The sequence below is a fragment of the Colletes latitarsis genome, unplaced genomic scaffold (genome assembly GCF_051014445.1).
Source record: "Colletes latitarsis isolate SP2378_abdomen unplaced genomic scaffold, iyColLati1 scaffold0023, whole genome shotgun sequence".
In the NCBI taxonomy this organism is placed as follows: domain Eukaryota; kingdom Metazoa; phylum Arthropoda; class Insecta; order Hymenoptera; family Colletidae; genus Colletes; species Colletes latitarsis.
Genome location: NW_027488373.1, coordinates 4,719,829 through 4,743,954, shown reverse-complemented (window position 1 = coordinate 4,743,954; position 24,126 = coordinate 4,719,829). Strand labels below are relative to the sequence as shown.

The window sequence follows — 24,126 nt, the reverse complement described above, 5'->3', positions numbered from 1 at the left end:
AACAGATCCTGGATTTTTTCTGGTTTGGATCACGTAGTAATGTGGTACCACACAGAAACATTCAATTAAACCTGGTCTTGATAAATATTTTTGAGGGTAACGCATGTTAGGTCTAGGTTAGGCCTGGGATTTTCCCTCATCACACTCGTACTTTCGCATATATCTCATACTTGATGGCCAGACTCTGGGCTTTTTCTAGTTTGGATCCTGTAGTAATGTGGTACCACACTGAGACAGTCCATTGAACCTGGTTTCGATCAATATTTTAGAGGATAACGCATGTTAGGTCTGGGTAAGGTCTATGATTTGCCCTCATCAGGCTCATACTTTCGCATGTTACTCATACTTGATGGCTAGATCCAGGGCTTTTTCTGGATTGGATCACGTACTAATGTGGTACCACACTGAAACAGTCAATTAAACCTGGATTCCATCAATATTTTAGAGGACAACGCAAGTTAGGTCTGGGATAGGTCTGGGATTTGCACTCATCAGGGTCATATTTTCGCGTTCTTCACATACTTGTTGAACAGATCCCGGGTATTTTTCTGGTTTGGATCAGGTAGTAATGTGGTACCACACTGAAACAGTCGATTAAACCTGTTTTCGATCAATATTTTTGAGGATAGCGCATGTTAGATCTAGGTTAGGCCTGGGATTTGCCCACATCAGGCCCATACTTTCGCCTTCTTCACATACTTGTTGTACAGATCCTGGGTTTTTTTCTGGTTTGGATCACATAGTAAAGTGGTACCACACTGAAACAGTCGATTAAACCTGGTTCCGATCAGTATTTTTGAGAGTGACGCATGTTAGGTCTAGGTTAGGCCTGGGATTTGCCCTCATCAGATACATACTTTCGCATTCTTCACATACTTGTTGAACGGATCCTGGGTTTTATCTGGTTTGGATCACGTAGTAATGTGGTAGCACACTGAAACAGTCCATTAAACCTGGTTTCGATCAATATTTTAGAGGATAACGCATGTTCTGTCTAGGTTAGGCCTAGGATTTGCCCTCATCAGACACATACTTTCGCATTCTTCACATACTTGTTGAACGGATCCTGGGTTTTTTCTGGTTTGGATCACATAGTAATGTGGTACCACACTGAAACAGTCGATTAAACCTGGTTACGATCAGTATTTTTGAGAGTAACGCATGTTAGGTCTAGGATAGGCCTGGGATTTGCCCTCATCAGATACATACTTTCGCATTTTCCACTACATGTTGAACAGATCCTGGGTTTTTTCTGGTTTGGATCACGTAGTAATGTGGTACCACACAGAAACATTCAATTAAACCTGGTCTTGACAAATGTTTTTGAGGGTAACGCATGTTAGGTCTAAGTTAGGCCTGGGATTTTCCCTCATCAGACACATACTTTCGCATTCTTCACATACTTGTTGAACAGATCCCGGGTATTTTTCTGGTTTGGATCAGGTAGTAATGTGGTACCACACTGAAACAGTCGATTAAGCCTGTTTTCGATCAATATTTTTGAGGATAGCGCATGTTAGATCTAGGTTAGGCCTGGGATTTGCCCTCATCAGGCTCATACTTTCGCCTTCTTCACATACTTGTTGTACAGATCCTGGGTTTTTTTCTGGTTTGGATCACGTAGTAAAGTGGTACCACACTGAAACAGTCCATTAAAGCTGGTTTCGATCAATATTTTAGAGAATAACGCATGTTAGGTCATGGTTAGGTCTGGGATTTGCTCTCATCACGCTCGTACTTTCGCATATATCTCATACTTGATGGCCAGGCTCTGGCCTTTTTCTAGTTTGGATCCTGTAGTAATGTGGTACTACACTGAGACAGTCCATTTAACCTGGTTTCCATCAATATTTTAGAGGACAACGCAAGTTAGGTCTGGGATAGGTCTGGGATTTGCCCTGATCAGGCTCGTACTTTCGCATATTTCTCATACTCGGTTGCCAGATTCTGGGCTTTTTCTGGTTTGGATCCCGTAGTAATGTGGTACCACACTGAAACAGTCGATTAAACCTGGTTTCGATCAATATTTTTGAGGATAACTCATGTTAGGTCTAGGTTAGGCCCGGGATTTGCCCTCATCTGGGTCATATTTCCGCGTTCTTCACATACTTGTTGTACAGATCCTGGGTTTTTTTCTGGTTTGGATCACATTGTAATGTGGTACCACACTGAAACAGTCGATTAAACCTGCTTTCGATCAGTATTTTTGAGAGTAACGCATGTTAGGTCTAGGTTAGGCCTGGGATTTGCCCTCATCAGATACATACTTTCGCATTCTTCACATACTTGTTGAACGGATCCTGGGTTTTATCTGGTTTGGATCACGTAGTAATGTGGTAGCACACTGAAATAGTCCATTAAACCTGGTTTCGATCAATATTTTAGAGAATAACGCATGTTAGGTCATGGTTAGGTCTGGGATTTGCTCTCATCCGGCTCGTACTTTCGCATATTTCTCATACTTGATGGGCAGATTCTGGACATTTTCTAGTTTGGATCACGTAGTAATGTGGTACCACACTGAAACATTCAATTAAACCTGGTCTTGATGAATATTTTAGAGGATAACGCATGTTAGGTCTGGGTTAGGTCTAGGATTTGCCCTCATCAGGCTCATACTTTCGCATGTTACTCATACTTGATGGCCAGACTCTGGGCTTTTTCTAGTTTGGATCCTGTAGTAATGTGGTACCACACTGAGACAGTCCATTGAACCTGGTTTCGATCAATATTTTATAGGATAACGCATGTTAGGTCTGGGTAAGGTCTATGATTTGCCCTCATCAGGCTCATACTTTCGCATGTTACTCATACTTGATGGCTAGATCCAGGGCTTTTTCTGGATTGGATCACGTACTAATGTGGTACCACACTGAAACAGTCAATTAAACCTGGATTCCATCAATATTTTAGAGGACAACGCAAGTTAGGTCTGGGATAGGTCTGGGATTTGCACTCATCAGGGTCATATTTTCGCGTTCTTCACATACTTGTTGAACAGATCCCGGGTATTTTTCTGGTTTGGATCAGGTAGTAATGTGGTACCACACTGAAACAGTCGATTAAACCTGTTTTCGATCAATATTTTTGAGGATAGCGCATGTTAGATCTAGGTTAGGCCTGGGATTTGCCCTCATCAGGCCCATACTTTCGCCTTCTTCACATACTTGTTGTACAGATCCTGGGTTTTTTTCTGGTTTGGATCACATAGTAAAGTGGTACCACACTGAAACAGTCGATTAAACCTGGTTCCGATCAGTATTTTTTAGAGTGACGCATGTTAGGTCTAGGTTAGGCCTGGGATTTGCCCTCATCAGATACATACTTTCGCATTCTTCACATACTTGTTGAACGGATCCTGGGTTTTATCTGGTTTGGATCACGTAGTAATGTGGTAGCACACTTAAACAGTCCATTAAACCTGGTTTCGATCAATATTTTAGAGGATAACGCATGTTCTGTCTAGGTTAGGCCTAGGATTTGCCCTCATCAGACACATACTTTCGCATTCTTCACATACTTGTTGAACGGATCCTGGGTTTTTTCTGGTTTGGATCACATAGTAATGTGGTACCACACTGAAACAGTCGATTAAACCTGGTTACGATCAGTATTTTTGAGAGTAACGCATGTTAGGTCTAGGTTAGGCCTGGGATTTGCCCTCATCAGATACATACTTTCGCATTTTCCACTACATGTTGAACAGATCCTGGGTTTTTTCTGGTTTGGATCACGTAGTAATGTGGTACCACACAGAAACATTCAATTAAACCTGGTCTTGACAAATGTTTTTGAGGGTAACGCATGTTAGGTCTAAGTTAGGCCTGGGATTTTCCCTCATCAGACACATACTTTCGCATTCTTCACATACTTGTTGAACAGATCCCGGGTATTTTCCTGGTTTGGATCAGGTAGTAATGTGGTACCACACTGAAACAGTCGTTTAAACCTGTTTTCGATCAATATTTTTGAGGATAGCGCATGTTAGATCTAGGTTAGGCCTGGGATTTGCCCTCATCAGGCTCATACTTTCGCCTTCTTCACATACTTGTTGTACAGATCCTGGGTTTTTTTCTGGTTTGGATCACGTAGTAAAGTGGTACCACACTGAAACAGTCCATTAAAGCTGGTTTCGATCAATATTTTAGAGAATAACGCATGTTAGGTCATGGTTAGGACTGGGATTTGCTCTCATCACGCTCGTACTTTCGCATATATCTCATACTTGATGGCCAGGCTCTGGCCTTTTTCTAGTTTGGATCCTGTAGTAATGTGGTACTACACTGAGACAGTCCATTTAACCTGGTTTCCATCAATATTTTAGAGGACAACGCAAGTTAGGTCTGGGATAGGTCTGGGATTTGCCCTGATCAGGCTCGTACTTTCGCATATTTCTCATACTCGGTTGCCAGATTCTGGGCTTTTTCTGGTTTGGATCCCGTAGTAATGTGGTACCACACTGAAACAGTCGATTAAACCTGGTTTCGATCAATATTTTTGAGGATAACTCATGTTAGGTCTAGGTTAGGCCCGGGATTTGCCCTCATCTGGGTCATATTTCCGCGTTCTTCACATACTTGTTGTACAGATCCTGGGTTTTTTTCTGGTTTGGATCACATTGTAATGTGGTACCACACTGAAACAGTCGATTAAACCTGCTTTCGATCAGTATTTTTGAGAGTAACGCATGTTAGGTCTAGGTTAGGCCTGGGATTTGCCCTCATCAGATACATACTTTCGCATTCTTCACATACTTGTTGAACGGATCCTGGGTTTTATCTGGTTTGGATCACGTAGTAATGTGGTAGCACACTGAAACAGTCCATTAAACCTGGTTTCGATCAATATTTTAGAGAATAACGCATGTTGGGTCATGGTTAGGTCTGGGATTTGCTCTCATCCGGCTCGTACTTTCGCATATTTCTCATACTTGATGGCCAGATTCTGGACATTTTCTAGTTTGGATCACGTAGTAATGTGGTACCACACTGAAACATTCAATTAAACCTGGTCTTGATGAATATTTTAGAGGATAACGCATGTTAGGTCTGGGTTAGGTCTAGGATTTGCACCCATCAGGCTCATACTTTCGCATGTTACTCATACTTGATAGCTAGATCCAGGGCTTTTTCTGGATTGGATCACGTAGTAATGTGGTACCACACTGAAACAGTCAATTAAACCTGGTCTTGATAAATATTTTAGAGGATAACGCATGTTAGGTCTAGGTTAGGCCTGGGATTTGCCCTCATCAGATACATACTTTCGCATTCTTCACATACTTGTTGAACGGATCCTGGGTTTTATCTGGTTTGGATCACGCAGTAATGTGGTAGCACACTGAAACAGTCCATTAAACCTGGCTTCGATCAATATTTTAGAGGATAACGCATGTTCTGTCTAGGTTAGGCCTAGGATTTGCCCTCATCAGACACATACTTTCGCATTCTTCACATACTTGTTGAACGGATCCTGGGTTTTTTCTGGTTTGGATCACACAGTAATGTGGTACCACACTGAAACAGTCGATTAAACCTGGTTACGATCAGTATTTTTGAGAGTAACGCATGTTAGGTCTAGGTTAGGCCTGGGATTTGCCCTCATCAGATACATACTTTCGCATTCTTCACATACTTGTTGAACGGATCCTGGGTTTTATCTGATTTGGATCACGTAGTAATGTGGTAGCAAACTGAAACAGTCCATTAAACCTGGTTTCGATCAATATTTTAGAGGATAACGCATGTTCTGTCTAGGTTAGGCCTAGGATTTGCCCTCATCAGACACATACTGTCGCATTCTTCACATACTTGTTGAACGGATCCTGGGTATTTTTCTGGTTTGGATCACGTAGTGATGTGGTACCACACTGAAAAAGTCCATTAAACCTGGTTTCGATCAATATTTTTGAGGATAACGCATGCTAGATCTTGGTTAGGCCTGGGATTTGCCCTCATCAGACACATACTTTCGCATTCGTCACATACTTGTTGAACGGATCCTGGGTTTTTTGTGGTTTGGATCACGTAGTAATGTGGTACCACACTGAAACATTCAATTAAACCTGGTCTTGATAAATGTTTTAGAGGATAACGCATTTGGGTGTGGGATAGGTCTGGGATTTGCCCTCATCAGGCTCATAGTTTCGCGTTTTTCACATACTTGTTGAACAGATCCTGGGTTTTTTCTGGTTTGGATCACGTAGTAATGTGGTAGCACACTTAAACTGTCCATTAAACCTGGTTTCGATCAATATTTTAGAGGATAACGCATGTTCTGTCTAGGTTAGGCCTAGGATTTGCCCTCATCAGACACATACTTTCGCATTCTTCACATACTTGTTGAACGGATCCTGGGTTTTTTCTGGTTTGGATCACATAGTAATGTGGTACCACACTGAAACAGTCGATTAAACCTGGTTACGATCAGTATTTTTGAGAGTAACGCATGTTAGGTCTAGGTTAGGCCTGGGATTTGCCCTCATCAGATACATACTTTCGCATTTTCCACTACATGTTGAACAGATCCTGGGTTTTTTCTGGTTTGGATCACGTAGTAATGTGGTACCACACAGAAACATTCAATTAAACCTGGTCTTGACAAATGTTTTTGAGGGCAACGCATGTTAGGTCTAAGTTAGGCCTGGGATTTTCCCTCATCAGACACATACTTTCGCATTCTTCACATACTTGTTGAACAGATCCCGGGTATTTTTCTGGTTTGGATCAGGTAGTAATGTGGTACCACACTGAAACAGTCGTTTAAACCTGTTTTCGATCAATATTTTTGAGGATAGCGCATGTTAGATCTAGGTTAGGCCTGGGATTTGCCCTCATCAGGCTCATACTTTCGCCTTCTTCACATACTTGTTGTACAGATCCTGGGTTTTTTTCTGGTTTGGATCACGTAGTAAAGTGGTACCACACTGAAACAGTCCATTAAAGCTGGTTTCGATCAATATTTTAGAGAATAACGCATGTTAGGTCATGGTTAGGTCTGGGATTTGCTCTCATCACGCTCGTACTTTCGCATATATCTCATACTTGATGGCCAGGCTCTGGCCTTTTTCTAGTTTGGATCCTGTAGTAATGTGGTACTACACTGAGACAGTCCATTTAACCTGGTTTCCATCAATATTTTAGAGGACAACGCAAGTTAGGTCTGGGATAGGTCTGGGATTTGCCCTGATCAGGCTCGTACTTTCGCATATTTCTCATACTCGGTTGCCAGATTCTGGGCTTTTTCTGGTTTGGATCCCGTAGTAATGTGGTACCACACTGAAACAGTCGATTAAACCTGGTTTCGATCAATATTTTTGAGGATAACTCATGTTAGGTCTAGGTTAGGCCCGGGATTTGCCCTCATCTGGGTCATATTTCCGCGTTCTTCACATACTTGTTGTACAGATCCTGGGTTTTTTTCTGGTTTGGATCACATTGTAATGTGGTACCACACTGAAACAGTCGATTAAACCTGCTTTCGATCAGTATTTTTGAGAGTAACGCATGTTAGGTCTAGGTTAGGCCTGGGATTTGCCCTCATCAGACACATACTTTCGCATTCTTCACATACTTGTTGAACGGATCCTGGGTTTTTTCTGGTTTGGATCACATAGTAATGTGGTACCACACTGAAACAGTCGATTAAACCTGGTTACGATCAGTATTTTTGAGAGTAACGCATGTTAGGTCTAGGTTAGGCCTGGGATTTGCCCTCATCAGATACATACTTTCGCATTTTCCACTACATGTTGAACAGATCCTGGGTTTTTTCTGGTTTGGATCACGTAGTAATGTGGTACCACACAGAAACATTCAATTAAACCTGGTCTTGACAAATGTTTTTGAGGGTAACGCATGTTAGGTCTAAGTTAGGCCTGGGATTTTCCCTCATCAGACACATACTTTCGCATTCTTCACATACTTGTTGAACAGATCCCGGGTATTTTCCTGGTTTGGATCAGGTAGTAATGTGGTACCACACTGAAACAGTCGTTTAAACCTGTTTTCGATCAATATTTTTGAGGATAGCGCATGTTAGATCTAGGTTAGGCCTGGGATTTGCCCTCATCAGGCTCATACTTTCGCCTTCTTCACATACTTGTTGTACAGATCCTGGGTTTTTTTCTGGTTTGGATCACGTAGTAAAGTGGTACCACACTGAAACAGTCCATTAAAGCTGGTTTCGATCAATATTTTAGAGAATAACGCATGTTAGGTCATGGTTAGGACTGGGATTTGCTCTCATCACGCTCGTACTTTCGCATATATCTCATACTTGATGGCCAGGCTCTGGCCTTTTTCTAGTTTGGATCCTGTAGTAATGTGGTACTACACTGAGACAGTCCATTTAACCTGGTTTCCATCAATATTTTAGAGGACAACGCAAGTTAGGTCTGGGATAGGTCTGGGATTTGCCCTGATCAGGCTCGTACTTTCGCATATTTCTCATACTCGGTTGCCAGATTCTGGGCTTTTTCTGGTTTGGATCCCGTAGTAATGTGGTACCACACTGAAACAGTCGATTAAACCTGGTTTCGATCAATATTTTTGAGGATAACTCATGTTAGGTCTAGGTTAGGCCCGGGATTTGCCCTCATCTGGGTCATATTTCCGCGTTCTTCACATACTTGTTGTACAGATCCTGGGTTTTTTTCTGGTTTGGATCACATTGTAATGTGGTACCACACTGAAACAGTCGATTAAACCTGCTTTCGATCAGTATTTTTGAGAGTAACGCATGTTAGGTCTAGGTTAGGCCTGGGATTTGCCCTCATCAGATACATACTTTCGCATTCTTCACATACTTGTTGAACGGATCCTGGGTTTTATCTGGTTTGGATCACGTAGTAATGTGGTAGCACACTGAAACAGTCCATTAAACCTGGTTTCGATCAATATTTTAGAGAATAACGCATGTTGGGTCATGGTTAGGTCTGGGATTTGCTCTCATCCGGCTCGTACTTTCGCATATTTCTCATACTTGATGGCCAGATTCTGGACATTTTCTAGTTTGGATCACGTAGTAATGTGGTACCACACTGAAACATTCAATTAAACCTGGTCTTGATGAATATTTTAGAGGATAACGCATGTTAGGTCTGGGTTAGGTCTAGGATTTGCACCCATCAGGCTCATACTTTCGCATGTTACTCATACTTGATAGCTAGATCCAGGGCTTTTTCTGGATTGGATCACGTAGTAATGTGGTACCACACTGAAACAGTCAATTAAACCTGGTCTTGATAAATATTTTAGAGGATAACGCATGTTAGGTCTAGGTTAGGCCTGGGATTTGCCCTCATCAGATACATACTTTCGCATTCTTCACATACTTGTTGAACGGATCCTGGGTTTTATCTGGTTTGGATCACGCAGTAATGTGGTAGCACACTGAAACAGTCCATTAAACCTGGCTTCGATCAATATTTTAGAGGATAACGCATGTTCTGTCTAGGTTAGGCCTAGGATTTGCCCTCATCAGACACATACTTTCGCATTCTTCACATACTTGTTGAACGGATCCTGGGTTTTTTCTGGTTTGGATCACACAGTAATGTGGTACCACACTGAAACAGTCGATTAAACCTGGTTACGATCAGTATTTTTGAGAGTAACGCATGTTAGGTCTAGGTTAGGCCTGGGATTTGCCCTCATCAGATACATACTTTCGCATTCTTCACATACTTGTTGAACGGATCCTGGGTTTTATCTGATTTGGATCACGTAGTAATGTGGTAGCAAACTGAAACAGTCCATTAAACCTGGTTTCGATCAATATTTTAGAGGATAACGCATGTTCTGTCTAGGTTAGGCCTAGGATTTGCCCTCATCAGACACATACTGTCGCATTCTTCACATACTTGTTGAACGGATCCTGGGTATTTTTCTGGTTTGGATCACGTAGTGATGTGGTACCACACTGAAAAAGTCCATTAAACCTGGTTTCGATCAATATTTTTGAGGATAACGCATGCTAGATCTTGGTTAGGCCTGGGATTTGCCCTCATCAGACACATACTTTCGCATTCGTCACATACTTGTTGAACGGATCCTGGGTTTTTTGTGGTTTGGATCACGTAGTAATGTGGTACCACACTGAAACATTCAATTAAACCTGGTCTTGATAAATGTTTTAGAGGATAACGCATTTGGGTGTGGGATAGGTCTGGGATTTGCCCTCATCAGGCTCATAGTTTCGCGTTTTTCACATACTTGTTGAACAGATCCTGGGTTTTTTCTGGTTTGGATCACGTAGTAATGTGGTAGCACACTTAAACAGTCCATTAAACCTGGTTTCGATCAATATTTTAGAGGATAACGCATGTTCTGTCTAGGTTAGGCCTAGGATTTGCCCTCATCAGACACATACTTTCGCATTCTTCACATACTTGTTGAACGGATCCTGGGTTTTTTCTGGTTTGGATCACATAGTAATGTGGTACCACACTGAAACAGTCGATTAAACCTGGTTACGATCAGTATTTTTGAGAGTAACGCATGTTAGGTCTAGGTTAGGCCTGGGATTTGCCCTCATCAGATACATACTTTCGCATTTTCCACTACATGTTGAACAGATCCTGGGTTTTTTCTGGTTTGGATCACGTAGTAATGTGGTACCACACAGAAACATTCAATTAAACCTGGTCTTGACAAATGTTTTTGAGGGCAACGCATGTTAGGTCTAAGTTAGGCCTGGGATTTTCCCTCATCAGACACATACTTTCGCATTCTTCACATACTTGTTGAACAGATCCCGGGTATTTTTCTGGTTTGGATCAGGTAGTAATGTGGTACCACACTGAAACAGTCGTTTAAACCTGTTTTCGATCAATATTTTTGAGGATAGCGCATGTTAGATCTAGGTTAGGCCTGGGATTTGCCCTCATCAGGCTCATACTTTCGCCTTCTTCACATACTTGTTGTACAGATCCTGGGTTTTTTTCTGGTTTGGATCACGTAGTAAAGTGGTACCACACTGAAACAGTCCATTAAAGCTGGTTTCGATCAATATTTTAGAGAATAACGCATGTTAGGTCATGGTTAGGTCTGGGATTTGCTCTCATCACGCTCGTACTTTCGCATATATCTCATACTTGATGGCCAGGCTCTGGCCTTTTTCTAGTTTGGATCCTGTAGTAATGTGGTACTACACTGAGACAGTCCATTTAACCTGGTTTCCATCAATATTTTAGAGGACAACGCAAGTTAGGTCTGGGATAGGTCTGGGATTTGCCCTGATCAGGCTCGTACTTTCGCATATTTCTCATACTCGGTTGCCAGATTCTGGGCTTTTTCTGGTTTGGATCCCGTAGTAATGTGGTACCACACTGAAACAGTCGATTAAACCTGGTTTCGATCAATATTTTTGAGGATAACTCATGTTAGGTCTAGGTTAGGCCCGGGATTTGCCCTCATCTGGGTCATATTTCCGCGTTCTTCACATACTTGTTGTACAGATCCTGGGTTTTTTTCTGGTTTGGATCACATTGTAATGTGGTACCACACTGAAACAGTCGATTAAACCTGCTTTCGATCAGTATTTTTGAGAGTAACGCATGTTAGGTCTAGGTTAGGCCTGGGATTTGCCCTCATCAGATACATACTTTCGCATTCTTCACATACTTGTTGAACGGATCCTGGGTTTTATCTGGTTTGGATCACGTAGTAATGTGGTAGCACACTGAAACAGTCCATTAAACCTGGTTTCGATCAATATTTTAGAGAATAACGCATGTTGGGTCATGGTTAGGTCTGGGATTTGCTCTCATCCGGCTCGTACTTTCGCATATTTCTCATACTTGATGGCCAGATTCTGGACATTTTCTAGTTTGGATCACGTAGTAATGTGGTACCACACTGAAACATTCAATTAAACCTGGTCTTGATGAATATTTTAGAGGATAACGCATGTTAGGTCTGGGTTAGGTCTAGGATTTGCACCCATCAGGCTCATACTTTCGCATGTTACTCATACTTGATAGCTAGATCCAGGGCTTTTTCTGGATTGGATCACGTAGTAATGTGGTACCACACTGAAACAGTCAATTAAACCTGGTCTTGATAAATATTTTAGAGGATAACGCATGTTAGGTCTAGGTTAGGCCTGGGATTTGCCCTCATCAGATACATACTTTCGCATTCTTCACATACTTGTTGAACGGATCCTGGGTTTTATCTGGTTTGGATCACGCAGTAATGTGGTAGCACACTGAAACAGTCCATTAAACCTGGCTTCGATCAATATTTTAGAGGATAACGCATGTTCTGTCTAGGTTAGGCCTAGGATTTGCCCTCATCAGACACATACTTTCGCATTCTTCACATACTTGTTGAACGGATCCTGGGTTTTTTCTGGTTTGGATCACATAGTAATGTGGAACCACACTGAAACAGTCGATTAAACCTGGTTACGATCAGTATTTTTGAGAGTAACGCATGTTAGGTCTAGGTTAGGCCTGGGATTTGCCCTCATCAGATACATACTTTCGCATTCTTCACATACTTGTTGAACGGATCCTGGGTTTTATCTGATTTGGATCACGTAGTAATGTGGTAGCAAACTGAAACAGTCCATTAAACCTGGTTTCGATCAATATTTTAGAGGATAACGCATGTTCTGTCTAGGTTAGGCCTAGGATTTGCCCTCATCAGACACATACTGTCGCATTCTTCACATACTTGTTGAACGGATCCTGGGTATTTTTCTGGTTTGGATCACGTAGTGATGTGGTACCACACTGAAAATGTCCATTAAACCCGGTTTCGATCAATATTTTTGAGGATAACGCATGCTAGATCTTGGTTAGGCCTGGGATTTGCCCTCATCAGACACATACTTTCGCATTCGTCACATACTTGTTGAACGGATCCTGGGTTTTTTGTGGTTTGGATCACGTAGTAATGTGGTACCACACTGAAACATTCAATTAAACCTGGTCTTGATAAATGTTTTAGAGGATAACGCATTTGGGTGTGGGATAGGTCTGGGATTTGCCCTCATCAGGCTCATAGTTTCGCGTTTTTCACATACTTGTTGAACAGATCCTGGGTTTTTTCTGGTTTGGATCACGTAGTAATGTGGTACCACACTGAAACAGTCCATTAAACCTGGTTTCGATCAATATTTTAGAGAATAACGCATGTTAGGTCATGGTTAGGTCTGGGATTTGCTGTCATCCGGCTCGTACTTTCGCCTATTTCTCATACTTGATGGCCAGATTCTGGACTTTTTCTAGTTTGGATCCTGTAGTAATGTGGTACCACACTGAAACATTCAATTAAAGTTGGTCTTGATAAATATTTTAGAGGATAACGCATGTTAGGTCTAGGTTAGGCCTGGGATTTGCCCTCATCAGATACATACTTTCGCATTCTTCACATACTTGTTGAACGGATCCTGGGTTTTATCTGATTTGGATCACGTAGTAATGTGGTACCACACTGAGACAGTCCATTTAACCTGGTTTCGATCAATATTTTAGAGGATAACGCATGTTAGGTCTGGGTAAGGTCTATGATTTGCCCTCATCAGGCTCATACTTTCGCATGTTACTCATACTTGATGGCTAGATCCAGGGCTTTTTCTGGATTGGAAACACGTACTAATGTGGTACCACACTGAAACAGTCAATTAAACCTGGATTCCATCAATATTTTAGAGGACAACGCAAGTTAGGTCTGGGATAGGTCTGGGATTTGCACTCATCAGGGTCATATTTTCGCGTTCTTCACATACTTGTTGAACAGATCCCGGGTATTTTTCTGGTTTGGATCAGGTAGTAATGTGGTACCACACTGAAACAGTCGATTAAACCTGTTTTCGATCAATATTTTTGAGGATAGCGCATGTTAGATCTAGGTTAGGCCTGGGATTTGCCCTCATCAGGCTCATACTTTCGCCTTCTTCACATACTTGTTGTACAGATCCTGGGTTTTTTTCTGGTTTGGATCACATAGTAAAGTGGTACCACACTGAAACAGTCGATTAAACCTGGTTCCGATCAGTATTTTTGAGAGTGACGCATGTTAGGTCTAGGTTAGGCCTGGGATTTGCCCTCATCAGATACATACTTTCGCATTCTTCACATACTTGTTGAACGGATCCTGGGTTTTATCTGGTTTGGATCACGTAGTAATGTGGTAGCACACTGAAACAGTCCATTAAACCTGGTTTCGATCAATATTTTAGAGGATAACGCATGTTCTGTCTAGGTTACGCCTAGGATTTGCCCTCATCAGACACATACTTTCGCATTCTTCACATACTTGTTGAACGGATCCTGGGTTTTTTCTGGTTTGGATCACATAGTAATGTGGTACCACACTGAAACAGTCGATTAAACCTGGTTACGATCAGTATTTTTGAGAGTAACGCATGTTAGGTCTAGGTAAGGCCTGGGATTTGCCCTCATCAGATACATACTTTCGCATTCTTCACATACTTGTTGAACGGATCCTGGGTTTTATCTGATTTGGATCACGTAGTAATGTGGTAGCAAACTGAAACAGTCCATTAAACCTGGTTTCGATCAATATTTTAGAGGATAACGCATGTTCTGTCTAGGTTAGGCCTAGGATTTGCCCTCATCAGACACATACTTTCGCATTCTTCACATACTTGTTGAACGGATCCTGGGTATTTTTCTGGTTTGGATCACGTAGTGATGTGGTACCAAACTGAAAAAGTCCATTAAACCTGGTTTCGATCAATATTTTTGAGGATAACGCATGCTAGATCTAGGTTAGGCCTGGGATTTGCCCTCATCAGACACATACTTTCGCATTCGTCACATACTTGTTGAACGGATCCTGGGTTTTTTGTGGTTTGGATCACGTAGTAATGTGGTACCACACTGAAACATTCAACTAAACCTGGTCTTGATAAATATTTTGGAGGATAACGCATTTGGGTCTGGGATAGGTCTAGGATTTGCCCTAATCAGGCTCATAATTTCGCATATTTCTCATACTTGATGGCTAGATCCTGGGCTCTTTCTGGATTGGATCACGCAGTAATGTGGTATCACACTGAAACAGTCCATTAAACCTGGTTTCGATCAATATTTTAGAGGATAACGCATGTTATGTCTAGGTTGGTCCTGGGATTTGCCCTCATCAGACACATACTTTCGCATTCGTCACATACTTGTTGAACGGATCCTGGGTTTTTTGTGGTTTGGATCACATAGTAATGTGGTACCACACTGAAATAGTCGATTAACCCTGGTTTCGATCAATATTTTAGAGGATAACGCAAGCTATGTCTGGGATAGGTCCGGGATTTGCCCCCGTCAGGCTCATACTTTCGCATTCTCCACATACTTGTTGAACGGATCCTGGGTTTTTTCTGGTTTGGATCACGTAGTAATGTGGTAGCACACTGAAACAGTCCACTAAACCTGGTTTCGATCAATATTTTAGAGGATAACGCAAGTTAGGTCTGGGATAGGTCTGGGATTTGCCCCCGTCAGGCTCATACTTTCGCATTCTTCACATACTTGTTGTACAGATCCTGGGTTTTTTTCTGGTTTGGATCACATAGTAATGTGGTACCACAATGAAACAGTCGATAATACCTGGTCTTGATAAATATTTTTGAGGGTAACGCATGTTAGGTCTACGTTAGGCCTGGGATTTTCCGTCATCAGACACATACTTTCGCATTCTTCACATACTTGTTGAACGGATCCTGGGTTTTTTCTGGTTTGGATCACGTAGTAATGTGGTAGCACACTGAAGCAGTCCACTAAACCTGGTTTCGATTAATATTTTAGAGGATAACGCATGTTATGTCTAGGTTGGGCCTGGGATTTGCCCTCATCAGGGTCATATTTTCGCGTTCTTCACTTACTTGTTGAACAGATCCTGGGTATTTTTCTGGTTTGGATCACGTAGTAATGTAGTACATCACTGTAACAGTCCATTAAACCTGGTCTCGTTCAACATTTTATAGGTGAACGCCGGTTATGGCACGGTTAGGTGTCGGATTTGCCCTCATCAGGCTCATACTGTCGCATATTTCTCATACTTGTTAGCCAGATGCATTGCTTTTTCTGGTTTGGGTCACGTGGTACTGTGGTATCACACTGAAACAGTCCATGAAACCTGGTTTCGATCAATATTTTAGAGGATAACGCATGTTAGGTCTAGGTTAGGCCTGGGATTTGCCCTCATCAGACTCATACTTTCGCATATTTCTCATACTTGTTGAACAGATCCCTGGCTTTTTCTGGTTTGGATCACGTAGTAAAGTGGTACCACACTGAAACAGTCCATTAAACCTGGTTTTGATCAATATTTTAGACGATAACGCATGATAGGTCTGGGATAGGTCTGGGATCTGCCCTCATCAGACTCATACCTTCGCATTCTTCCCATGCTTGTTGAACAGATCCTGGGTTTTTTCTGGTTTGGATCACGTAGTAATGTGGTACCACACTGAAACAGTCGATTAATCCTGGTCTCGTTCAACATTTTAGGATAGCGCCGGTTAGGACACGGTTAGGTGTCGGATTTGCCCCCATCAGGCTCACACTGTCGCATATTTCTCATACTTGTTAGCCAGATCCGTTGCTTTTTCTGGTTTGGATCACGTGGTAATGTGGTATCGCACTGAAACAGTCCATGAAACCTGGTTTCGATCAATATTTTAGAGGATAACGCATGTTAGGTCTAGGTTAGGCCTGGGATTTGCCCCCATCAGACTCATACATTCGCGTTTTTCACATTCTTGTTGAACAGATCCCTGGCTTATTCTGGTTTCGATCACGTACTAATGTGGTACCACACTGAAAAAGTCCATTAAACCTGGTTTCGAACAATATTTTAGAGGATAACGCATCTTAGGTCTGGGATAGGTCTGGGATTTGCCCTGATCAGGCTCATAGTTTCGCGTTTTTCACATTCATGTTGAACAGATCCCTGGCTTATTCTGGTTTGGATCACGTACTAATGTGGTACCACACTGAAACAGTCCATTAAACCTGGTTTCGATCAATATTTTAGAGGATAACGCATGTTAGGTCTGGGATAGGTCTGGGATTTGCCCTCATCAGGCTCATAGTTTCGCGTTTTTCACATACTTGTTGAACAGATCCTGGGTTTTTTCTGGTTCGGATCACGTAGAAATGTGGTACCACACTGAAACAGTCCATTAAACCTGGTTTCGATCAATATTTTAGAGGATAACGCATGTTAGGTCTGTGATAGGTCTGGGATTTGCCCTCCTCAGGCTCATAGTTTCGCGTTTTTCACATACTTGTTGAACAGATCCTGGGTTTTTTCTGGTTTGGATCACGTAGTAATGTGGTACCACACTGAAACAGTCCATCAAACGTGGTTTCGATCAATATTTTAGAGAATAACTCATGTTAGGTCTAGGTTGGGCCTGGGATTTGCCCTCATCAGGCTCATACGTTCGCATTTTTCACATACTTGTTGAACAGATCTTGGGTTTCTCCTGGTTTGGATCACGTGGTAATGTGGTACCACACAGAAACAGTCAACTAAACCTGGTTTCGATCAATATTTTAGAGGATAACGCATGTTAGGTCTCGGTTAGTTCTAGGATCTGCCCTCATCAGACTCATACCTTCGCATTCTTCACATGCTTGTTGAATAGATCCTGGGTTTTTCTGGTTTGGATCACGTAGTAATGTGGTACCACACTGAAACAGTCCATTAAACCTGGTTTTGATCAATATTTTAGATGATAACGCATGTTAGGTCTGGGATAGGTCTGGGATTTGCTCTCATCAGGCTCATACTTTCGCATATTTCTCATTCTTGTTGGCCAGATACTGGGCTCCCACTGGTTTGGATCACGTAGTAATGTGATGCCACACTGAAACAGTCAATTAAACCTGGTCTTGATAAATATTTTAGAGGATAACGCATGTTAGGTCGGGGTTAGATCTAGGATTTTCCCTCATCAGGCTCATACGTTCGCATTTTTCACATACTTGTTGAACTGATCCTGGGTTTCTCCTGGTATGGATCACGTGGTAATGTGGTATCACACTGATACAGCCCATTAAACCTGGTTTCGATCAATATTTTAGAGCGTAACGCATGATAGGTCTAGGATACGCCTGGGATTTGTCCTCATCAGGCTCATACGTTCGCATTTTTCACATACTTCTTGTACAGATCCCTGGCTTTTTCTGGTTTGGATCACGTTGTAAAGTGGTACCACACTGAAGCAGTCGATTAATCCAGTTCTCGACCAACATTTTATAGGATAATGGCGGTTAGGACACGGCTAGGTGTGGGATTTGCCCTCCCCGCCGTGGCTGCTACCTTGGCGTGGTGGGGGGGCTTGTGTGCCCTAATGATCTCTGGAGCTATGCCGGCCGGGGTCATTGACCCCTGGCAGGTTCTACCATGCCGGACAGGTTCGGGGTGAAGGGTCAGACAAAAGTAGCCGACACTAGACACATACACACCTCGACGGACATATACATGCACATATACGCACGTTCATGCAGACATATACAGCCAGTCGCGCAAGTACACTACACTTCATAGTTACCTGAGACACATACACTATACTTACCTACACCGATGCACACAGACATACACACCCACTGGACTTGGCCGACCCAGTGGGCTAGGTGGCCAAGCCAAATAAACATGGATATGGACTACAAAAGGGATAAAGTTACCGGACCAGGGGTGCTCGGAACCCCAGGTCCCGGCCCGAGTGTTGGTGCGCGGACAGGCCGCACCGGGTCGTTATCCGAATACTGCCTAGCGTCTCTGGCGGATGCCGGGCCAGGACGCGGACTTAAGCTACCGGAGAATTGTAGGACAGGAAAAGGAAACGACAGGCGACTGACACTGGACATAGAAAGGAAGAATGACAGGAACGAGGACGAAGAACGCAAGGACACCAGCGACTCTGTGGAAGAGGTGGAGATTTTTGCTACCCCACAAAGCTGGGTACCCAAAAAAGAGGGAACAATGGACCCCTTCGTTGTCCGCAGCAGGGTGGTAAGGTCTCCAGTACGTAAGGGCTCTGGATCTGGTCACACTGCGCAGAAACCAAGGGACACCAAGTCGGCTAGGGGTCTGGTATACGAAACGGAATCCGAGGGGGAATCGGAGGCGGAAGGAATTCGAGAAGACTCAGGGGGCGGCAGGATTAAGTTGACCATGGCCAATGTATACGCTGGCGTTAAAAAGGTTGGAAAATACATGGCGAATGTAGAAAACATAAGACCCGACATACAGCAATCCATCCTGGATACTTACCTGGAGCTTAAAAATTTAAGAAAGCATCTGAAAGAAAACAGTAATATGAGGAACAGGATGGTGGAGGAGATAGCTGAGATGAGGGAGGAAATAGGAAGGATGAGGAGAAGAGAGATAGAGAGGGAAAAGGAAATGGACGAAATGAAGAAAAGGCAGGAGGACCGTGAAAAGGAATTAGAAGGAATGAAGAGGAGAGAGAAGGATCGAGAAAAGGAGTTGGAAGAAATAAAGAGGACAGAGAAGGAAAGAGAAAGGGAGCTGGATGCCAGGGTGGAAAGAGAAAAGAAGAGGGAGAGGGAGAATAGAGAGGAGATGGAAAAAATGAGAGAGAGGGAGCGAGATAGAGATAGGGAAATACAGGAACTGAGAGGAATTGTGGGAGCAGGATTCCGGGGGGAAGCGGGCACACCGAATGTGCCTAGTAAAAGGAAGATCCGATCGCCCCCGGTGGACGGTGCTGCACAGGAGGCAGTCAGAAAGGTCAGACGGAAGGGGATGGACAAGGAAGGGACAGACACGAGTGCTTTGGAGATTAGGAGGGATCAGGATGAAACCCCTAAGGAGAAGGAGGCAACGATGGGGAAGAATGGGGCCACCAACGACAAAGGAAACGATTGGGGCGTGGTCACGAGGGGTGGAAGGGTAAGAAAAGGAAGTATTGGAGCAGAGGCAGTACGGCAGGAGACACAGGCCCAGGGAGGAAAGGGCGCCAAGGAAGCAGCAGAGAGGGGGGAAAGGAAGAGGCCCAGCGGGAAATCTGAGGTCCCAAGGATTTTAGGTCCGAAAACGGAGGCGATCTGTGTAACCGCAGGAACGAAGACCTACGCGGAGGTCTTCAGGGACATCGCAGGAAAGGCCAGGACGTGCTTGGAGGATATAAGAGGGGTCAGGAGATCCAGGAAAGGAGAGTTAATCGTCGAATTTTCGAAGACGGGGTCTGCGGTAAAGAGTAAAGAGACGATATTAGGAAAACTGGGAGCAGAATACGTAGTAAGGGCCATGGTCCCAAGGGTGGAAGTTGAGATTAGGGACCTTGACCCTATATGTGAGGCTCCGGAAGTGATCGAAGGGTTTTGCAATTCTTACGGGATCGTGGAGAAGAGCGGGATAAGGGTAAAGGCACTCAGGGTTACTTACCTGGGTACCCAAATCGCTGTGCTGGAGATACCTGCGGCGTTGGCCCCTAAGGTTGACAAGAACCGAAAGGCCAAGATTGGGTATACCGTGGTGAGGGTGAGTGTGGTACCTAGGGTCCTAAGGTGCTTTAGGTGCCACGCCTTTGGGCACATGAGTTACGGCTGCACGAAGAAAGACGCGGAAAGGTGTCGGAAATACGGTGAGGATGGACATGGGATGCGGGATTGCGCGAAGGACCCCTGCTGCGTATTGTGCAGGGAAAAGGGGATCCCGGCAGACAGGAGTCGCCATGTGGCAGGGGCGGTTAGCTGCCCACAATTTAGGGAGGCCTTAAGGAGGAATAGGGCAACCGGGGGTAGTTAATACTTACCTTCTTGCGGCTACTTCAGATTAACTTAAACCACTGCAGGCTGGCACAGGACCTGCTCTTAAGGACGGCGGAGGAGCTGAGGGCAGACGTTGTCGCCATAGCGGAACCCTATAGGGTAAGGGCAAACTGGGTCACCGATACCTCCAGCAGGGCGGCGATATGGATCACAGGATTCAATGGAAGGAGACACAAACAGGACAGGATCGACAGAGGGAACGGATTCGTCGCTGTTGAGGTGGAGGGGGAGACGATAGCCAGTTGCTACTACTCCCCCCGCCTCAGCAGCGGCGAATTTGCGGCAGTTCTAGGGGAGCTGGAGGAGGCCAGGAGGATTTGGAACAGGAATCTCGTGGTGATGGGGGACTTTAATGCGAAGTCCCCTGCCTGGGGTGCAAGGACGTTGGATGCTAAGGGCGGCATCCTACTGGCTGCGCTCACCAGGATGGGCCTGGAGGTTGCGGACACGTGTGGCACGCATACATTCGAGAAAGCGGGAAGGATGTCTAAAATAGATATCATTGCCTGTAACAAAAACAAGTTAGAAATACTTACATCGAGCGAAGTCCTCTCAAGATACACGGCGTCAGACCATTTGTACCTGCTACACGTGTTCGCGGGCCGTCGCCGGGTGCGACCGGCGGATCCTGGTGGGTGGAAGGTGTGCACGCTGGACGCACCCAGGATGTTACAGGTGCTGGACATGGAGACCGCGGATCTGGATTTCACGCGGCCGATGGACAGTAGGTCCATCGAAAAGGTTCTCGATGCATTCATTGTAGCATGCGATGCCAGCATGGAGCCCAGAAGGGCGGCCCCCTTTTACAGGGCCACGAAAATCTGGTGGTCTAACGAGATCGCCGAGCTGAGGACGCAAGTAAACGCGTGCCGCAGGCGGTATCAATGGGCGGCGAAGAGGAGGAGCCCTGAGACACCAGCACTCGCTGCGGCCTATAAAAACTGCAGAAAACTGCTGAATAAGGAGATCATTAAAAGCAAGATCAGGGCGTGGCGAGAGCTGTGCGGTTCGGTTGAGAGCGATGTATGGAGACGGCCTTATAAGGCAGTCATGAAGACGGTAAGGCCCAGGAAGGACCCCCCGGAGCTGACCAAAGACAAGATCAGTCAGGTACTGGAAGAGCTGTTCCCAACTGCGGCCGGTCCCAGGGAACAGGGCGTTAACCTAGCCTGGCTCGTAGGGGTCGGTAGGAGGTTGGCAACAGATGAAGAGATTCTGGAGGCAGCTAAAAACGTAAAGTTCGCGAAGGCACCCGGACGAGACCTAATACCTGGGGAGACAGTAAAAATAATAGTAGAAAATAGACTGGAACTAGTTAAGAGCCTCCTCAATGGATGTATTGTGCAAGGGACGGTACCAGCGAGATGGAAAGAGCAGAGGTTAGTACTACTGCACAAGGATGGCAGGGACCCCAACCTTGCGTCGGCATATAGGCCCTTATGCCTAATTAGCCACTGGGCTAAATTGTTTGAATGCGTCCTTAGGCAGCGCATATTGGAAGCCCTGGGCCCTGAGGGGTTGTCCAGACGACAGTTTGGGTTCCGTAAGGGATATAGCACCCTGCAGGCGCTGTCAGAAGTACAGAAAATGGCTGAAGAGGCTAAGAAAAAACGAAATTATTGCTTGTTACTCACCTTTGATGTGAAGAATGCATTTAACACGGTCCCATTCCGCTTGATAATAGAGGAAATGACTAGGAGGGGGTTCCCACCCTACCTTGTCAAGATAATCGACGAGTACCTGAAAGGAAGAAAAATTTATTATAAAGTAGATGATACCTGGTGCTGGAGATGGATGGATATGGGTGTTCCGCAGGGATCCGTCATCGGACCGCTTCTTTGGAACATCGCCTATGACGGAGTCCTGAGGGTGAAGCTTCCGAAGGGCTGTGAGAGCATCGGCTTCGCTGACGATCTGGCGTTGGTAGCCATGAGCCCTGACGAGCTGAACCTGAAAAAGAAAACGGAGGTTAGTACAAAAGGGATACTCAAATGGTTTGAGGAGAACGGGCTTAAAATCGCGCCCGAGAAGACGGAACTGATGTTCCTCAACAAGAAGAGGCATAGGGGCCCCGAGTTCGCGATCGACGTCTTACACCAGAGGATCCGTGCAGGGACGGAGGTTAATTATTTGGGTCTCACGTTCGATAAGAGCCAAATATTCAAGAAGCACATTGAGAACGTGACCAGCAAGGGCATCAAGACGATGGCAGCGCTCGGTAGGATTATGCCGAATGTTGGAGGACCGGGGCATAAGACGAGCCTTCTTTTTTATTACGTCCTGGAATCCATCCTGCTGTACGCGGCGCCAATTTGGGCACGATGGACTAGCGTCGGGGCCAACCTGAAAAGGCTTGAAAACGCGCAGAGTCTAGGATTGATTAGGGTTACCAAGGCGTACCGCACGGTTGCGCGAATCGTCTTACCGGTGATAGCGGGCGTCATTCCCATTGCGCTGAAGATCAAGGAGAGAGGTCGGATCCTGCAGGCAGAAGAGGAGGTAAGGGAGATGCTGGGGGCGGACCATCAGGATCTTCATGCCACCATCCTCGCGGAAAGAAAGAGGGTAAGAGAGGAGACCCTAGAGGAATGGCAGGATGCATGGGATCAGGAAGGAAGGGAGAAACTAACCTATCGTTGGATCCCGAATATTGAGGCATGGCTCAAAAGACCTGTAGGACAGGTGAATTATTATTTGACACAGGCGCTTACAGGACATGGATCCTTTGCCACGTTTTGAAAAAGGTTTGGAAAAGCGCAGAGTGAGTTATGCTGGTACGGGTGCGCGGTCGCGGACACGGCAGAGCATACCATCACTCGATGTAAGAAGTGGATGGGACAACGTGAGAGACTCCGTGAAGAACTACAATTAGAAGAGGAAATTAGTATTGAAGATCTGGGTACCAGGATGATTCAAGGACACGATCAATGGAGTGCGATACTGTCGTTCATTACGGAGATCATGATTGGGAAAGCCGCAACGGAAAGAGAGATGGATAGAGAGGCTAGACGTAGACGTACTAGAACATAGAAACAGAGATAGTAGCAAGAATGGCGGAATGATTTATTTCATTACTGACTGGACACACCCATGTGTACAACTTATCGAATTTATTTAACTGTTTATTATTTATGTATTTAATTATTTATTAGTGGCTTTCTTAAACATTTACTTATTACTTTAATAACTTATTCGTCACTTACTTATTTATTTACTGCGTTTTGCCTCAATATTTATTTACTTATTTACTTATTTATTTATTTACTTATTTATTTATTTATTTATTTACTCACTGTTATTTTATTTATTGTAATTTTACTGACGGGAAGGTGACTTTACACGCCTCCCCT

At 44.2% G+C, this 24,126-nt stretch overlaps 2 protein-coding genes across 2 annotated transcripts; one reads left to right on the top strand and one right to left on the bottom strand.

Moving 5' to 3' along the window:
• Positions 1-22,256: 22,256 nt before the first annotated feature.
• LOC143350707 (uncharacterized) lies at positions 22,257-23,191 on the bottom strand. The gene is made up of 3 exons (XM_076782730.1): positions 22,963-23,191; positions 22,411-22,726; positions 22,257-22,345 (listed from the first exon to the last, which is right to left on the bottom strand). Exons 1-3 carry the CDS (start codon positions 22,972-22,974, stop codon positions 22,257-22,259), a joined length of 417 nt encoding a protein of 138 aa, XP_076638845.1. The 5' UTR covers positions 22,975-23,191.
• LOC143350706 (uncharacterized) lies at positions 22,982-23,806 on the top strand. Its single transcript, XM_076782729.1, has 2 exons — positions 22,982-23,458; positions 23,537-23,806. Exons 1-2 carry the CDS (start codon positions 22,982-22,984, stop codon positions 23,804-23,806), a joined length of 747 nt encoding a protein of 248 aa, XP_076638844.1.
• Positions 23,807-24,126: the final 320 nt, after the last annotated feature.

Excerpts from the sequence above, each read along its gene's own strand:
- LOC143350706 (XM_076782729.1), top strand. The coding sequence starts at position 22,982 with ATGGCAGCGCTCGGTAGGATTATGCCGAATGTTGGAGGACCGGGGCAT. Across the intron at positions 23,459-23,536 it reads TCAAAAGACCTGTAGGACAG|AGTGAGTTATGCTGGTACGG; the intron begins GTGAATTATTAT and ends GGAAAAGCGCAG.
- LOC143350707 (XM_076782730.1), bottom strand. Across the intron at positions 22,346-22,410 it reads ATGCATTCTTCACATCAAAG|CGCCTGCAGGGTGCTATATC; the intron begins GTGAGTAACAAG and ends TACTTCTGACAG.